Source organism: Ptiloglossa arizonensis, chromosome 13, assembly GCF_051014685.1.
Source record: "Ptiloglossa arizonensis isolate GNS036 chromosome 13, iyPtiAriz1_principal, whole genome shotgun sequence".
Taxonomy (NCBI): Eukaryota; Metazoa; Arthropoda; class Insecta; order Hymenoptera; family Colletidae; genus Ptiloglossa; species Ptiloglossa arizonensis.
The window spans coordinates 5821449-5826233 of record NC_135060.1 but is presented as its reverse complement, the minus strand read 5'-3'; the positions used below and the strand labels follow the sequence as shown (position 1 = coordinate 5826233).

Below are 4785 nucleotides of genomic sequence, written 5' to 3'. Positions count from 1 at the left end.
ATTCGCGAACACGACTCCGGACACAGTGCGCAATATGACGCAACGTTTGTGTTGTGTTTACAGTTGGTATCTCTGTCGGTAGCGTGCATCGCGCCAATATTCAAAACAACGTAATTAAAAACACATTCTTGGAACTATTTGGTATTATTTCGATGTAGGATTATCGGCAAAAAGAAACATTGAAAATTTGTTTATAAATAAAAATAAAAATGAATTACTAAAATCAATTAGTAAAATATACTCGTATAATGTTTGTGTGTTTTTTTTAATAAAGAAGACGGGTTTACATATCGCATCACGTATCATTCAATTCTAAACTTATAATGGGAGTTTTTTCGTATGATTGATAAAGTTGCATGTACATTCACGAAATAAATTAGTCAATACAACCAAATGAAAATGATAAAAAATTTGGGTACTATAATTATCGACTATAGTAATTGCGATCTAATGAATATAATAGGCCATGTAGAGCCACGACATACATATACATATATATTAATTTTCTCCACACAGTCGACCATAAATAGGACAATTGTTTGGACTACACTTGCATTCTTATCACTGTCACGCATGCATGCATTCGGTTCATACTATTTCGCATCTTGTGTTTATTGTAACAACATTATAATTTAATTACGAATAATGATAAGAACACATCATTTAATTGTATCTAACGCAGTAGCTATCTACCAGTAACATTATAGAAAATACATAACGACTTTCTTATCGTCAGACCGATTACATACGAATTGTTACTTGTTAATTGACTTTTCCAATACTGCGAATTGCACGCAAATTTTTTTCGCTGATGTACAATTACAACATCAAATGTTGTAACGAAGAGAAAGAAATTAACTGAAAGTATTGTGAAAGTTACAACAAGTATAACTTTTTTTGCAACATTCATTTGTCTCTTCTGTTTATTTTCAAAGGAAATATTACACCTAATGTTTTTGAACTTAATAATTAAATTTTTAATTTAGTAGATACATTCATCGATTACATTTTCTATCGTCGAATTCTTGAAATATTGATCTAGATTGAGAAAATTAATTGTTAAAATAAAATTACTTGCTACGTTTAGGTATCTAATGAAAAGAAAATCAGAAAATGATAAATGATCTTGTTGTTCTAAGGTATCAAATGTGCGTACGTACTATATGTACTATAATAGTAACAATTACAGTGATTTAGATTTTGAAATAATCAGTCGTGAAAAAAAATAATAAAGACATTGCAAAAAGTATATTTAATATAAATACAACTTCGCATTTTTATCGGTATAATTATTTTTTAAAAATTTATATCTCTGAAGATTTTAGAATTTTGTATAATTTTTTAACCATACCTTGTTGTAGAGTCTTAGAACGAAAGTTTACAAAAGAAGAAAAAAATATTTTAGCAGCTTAAAAGTTTACACTAGTTTAATAGTGTAAAATTGTTTCATAAAAAGAAATGAATATTCACATGAGCATAAACAGTGCTTGCTGCATTGTATGTCAAATATCCTACTTTTACATCCATTCCTATAAAGTAATAATGAATTGGTTTATTAATCTTGCACATCCCAAGATAATACAATCATAGAAAATGGTGTAATACAAATACACAATATCTATAGGATGGCAGAAGAGAAGAATTTTCGAAGAACATTAATCACTCTATTGGAATGAGGCATAACAGGGAACATGTATATTTAGGTGTTATAAATTCTTCGAAAAGTAGTTGGACAGAGTGGTCGTTTATAATATTGAATTGAAATTTACTTCGGAAGCTAAGTCAATTATCATTTTCACAAAGAGATTCCGTTTAGTCCCATTTTTATTGGTCTGTCTGTAAAGGTAAGTGTTTCAAGAGTTATAAATAAACAAAAGTTTTCAATATCTTTCGTCAATGTGTTCCTTGGTATTTCCTGTGTATTTCTTTGTAGAATGTATATATGTACATGTGGACATATACATATACATATATACAGATTATATTAAGAGTTAGAAAGACTAGTAGTTTTATACTAACTTAGTTGTTAATACACTTATACAACAAGTCATTTATGCAGAGCTCTCCCGCATTACAAATAGGAAAACTTAAGAATTATTTTCACATTTCCTATTGAAAGATTTGAAATCTAAGGTGATCTTGGCGCACCTTCTCTTTTTCTGGTCATTGAGTGAAACACACATAAAGCTCTGATAGTTCCTGCATTGAGAAGATCTGGAAACTGTACCAGGGGAAGTTTGCTAAGCTTGCAACATTTTGCTTGGGAAACGGATGACCTATCTATATTACATCAATACAGATATCAATTATTACTTTGATTAGTTATAAACTTAGACTTGTTATATATCATTACTGAACTGCAATGGCTTAATAATATTTCTTTACTTTCTGACAGTCAGAGGGACGACAGGTTGTAGCAGTACGTGATATTTATTACCAACTTTCCTTGCTCTTTTTTCCTTAGAAAAATAATGAAAAATGTTATTGAAACGTTTTTGCGCAGTAACCTTCTAGTAACTAAAATTTGCCGGCAAAATAGGACAACGTTGAATTCACATCGTGTACAATGTTTGTGCATAGGCAGTTTGGTAATTGCATTATTTGTAACTAAATTTTATCAATTAAATACATATTACCGAATTAATATTTTAAGAGATTCTATCGACAAATTTTGCAACTTTTGATTGATTTTGGTTCACGTACCGTAAACCCATGCATCGTAACCATCTTTTGTTTTCGTTATAAACAATTATGGTTATAATTCCACGCAATTCACTAACTAATTAACCTTGTGATTAAACGCAGGTATTGTTACTGCCTAAGTTTATAATGTCTACCTACTTAAACGGTCATTAAGATTTCATTTATAACTATAACAACAACGATGATGACAATAATGATCATTATGATATTATAATGAATGATGATAAATAGCAATAATTACAACTTTATTATTATTAATTCTCATTCATGTTCTACGCATTGTTACTATCTGTTTTAATGGAATGTCTATCTTGATTTTCATTACAATTCAAAGGAAACTACTGCTGATATTGAGTATATTTTTATCAGAGCTACGTTTCATAGCTACTACTTTTCCTTATTTCCGACTTAACGATAAATTTACTTTTTTTGCCTTTTATTCATAACATTGTCGATAAAGATAAAAAAATTTCAGCCTCAAGGCGGGTGCAGAGACGAATATAATATTTAATGGGGATGAGAGTCGCGGAAAATGATTAACCGAGTGAAGATAACATTATTCTGCCCCGATTGTTTAACAAATCATAATTTTCCTAGCTATGAGCAAATGTCACTTCGTTTCAATCGATTTATGTGCCTTTTTAAGTGTCTAGTTTTATAGCGGTGAGTTTCTCTACCAGTCTTTTCTCCTTCTCCGTACCTAGGCATTTTAATTATTAAAATCGTCATTTTGAACCCTGTGTTTGACTGTGTCAAATTTTCGACAACATCTGTGTATGGCACAAATGGATATATAGCGAACATAACTAATATGTATACATTTCATTTCTTCCACGCGGACACGTAAATTGCGGGGAAGACTTTAGACTTTATACTTGTCTTCTCTTTCTCTATGTTAACCCTGTCGTAAAATTGAATGTTTCTATCTGCCAATCTTAAATTTGTATTCTGTGCCAATGATTCTGGTATACATAAGCCTGTTTTCTTTTTTCTCTTTTTAAATAGATTTTTTCACTATACGCATTAGAACTATGACGATGGCAATAAAATTATCAGCGACTGCCGCTGATAACCGAAGAAATCGCTTTAACTGTTTCGTTCGTATTGCAATTATTATTGTAGAAATCTTGGTTAATTTTACAAAATTCACTTGCCCACGAGTATGGTTGATAAAAGGAGTTCCAGTTTTGGCAATCTTGGAACGTGGAAGTCAATCATCGCTGTTGCTGCTAAAGTTGTAAGGAAAGACTGTTAGTACGGTAGCATTCGATGATCTAATGTCAACCGCTGGTTGCATGGGCGGTCCACTTGTTTCTAATCCATGCTAAAGTCTCCACAAACTGGATCTTCGGGCTCCTGATCCTGATCCTGTCGTGCATACACAGTGATTTCATTAGATATAATCAACGATCGTTCTCCTACTTCTGCGAACATCGGTGAACGTACACGATCTCGAGAAAGCTGATATCTACGTTTTTAAGAATTCTACGATTGGTGCTGGACGTTTACTAAATGCTGCTAATCGGACCGACTTTAGTAATTTTCGAACAAGCTAAGCAAGAATCAATTTCTCAAAAAAAAAAAATATTAGTGGAGAACGCAATGGTACCGGCTTGTTTTACGACATCCTCCTTTATCTATGATTGTACCGACCAGCATGAGAAATGGCCACCATCTCTATGGGCAGGGAACCTCTTCGCTTGATGAGCGGTTCAGGAATCGAGTCCCTTTTTCCTAGTTCCCTCTTCCATTTAAGCCATGTGCCATTATCGTTCCCATCTGTGGATCCTCCAGAAAACATTTCTGGTCCTCCAGAACTTCTCCTCCTCAAAACCTTTTTCCGATTACGAGGCTTACCATTTATGCTACTCCTATTGAACATATCACGGCGTAATTCAGATATGTCTGCTGGCACTGAACCTCGCCGCGGAGACGGCATGCCAGGTCCGGTGCTATCAATTATTCTTGTTAATCCATTATTGTTGCTAGTTCCGGTATTGTTATTATTGTTGTTATTATTTACTGGGAGATTCTCTCGTTCATCTGAAAATATTCACCTATCGTAACGAATGCTCGAGCAGA

At 32.7% G+C, this 4785-nt stretch overlaps 1 protein-coding gene across 7 annotated transcripts in view; it reads right to left on the bottom strand.

Annotated features, from left to right (window-relative positions):
* Window positions 1–246: 246 nt before the first annotated feature.
* The window catches only part of LOC143153819 (uncharacterized), a 124742-nt gene continuing 120203 nt past the window's right edge, over window positions 247–4785 (bottom strand). For 4 of the 7 annotated variants that reach the window (XM_076325405.1, XM_076325402.1, XM_076325406.1 and 1 more), the window contains 2 exons: window positions 4357–4746; window positions 247–4071 (listed from right to left, as the gene is read on the bottom strand). In XM_076325405.1, the coding sequence (XP_076181520.1) occupies window positions 4028–4071; window positions 4357–4746 (434 nt within the window). In that variant the 3' untranslated portion in view covers window positions 247–4027. Of the gene's footprint in view, window positions 4072–4312; window positions 4747–4785 lie in introns of those variants that run through there. The other 3 variants (XM_076325403.1, XM_076325407.1, XM_076325408.1) reach the window with 3 other exon arrangements.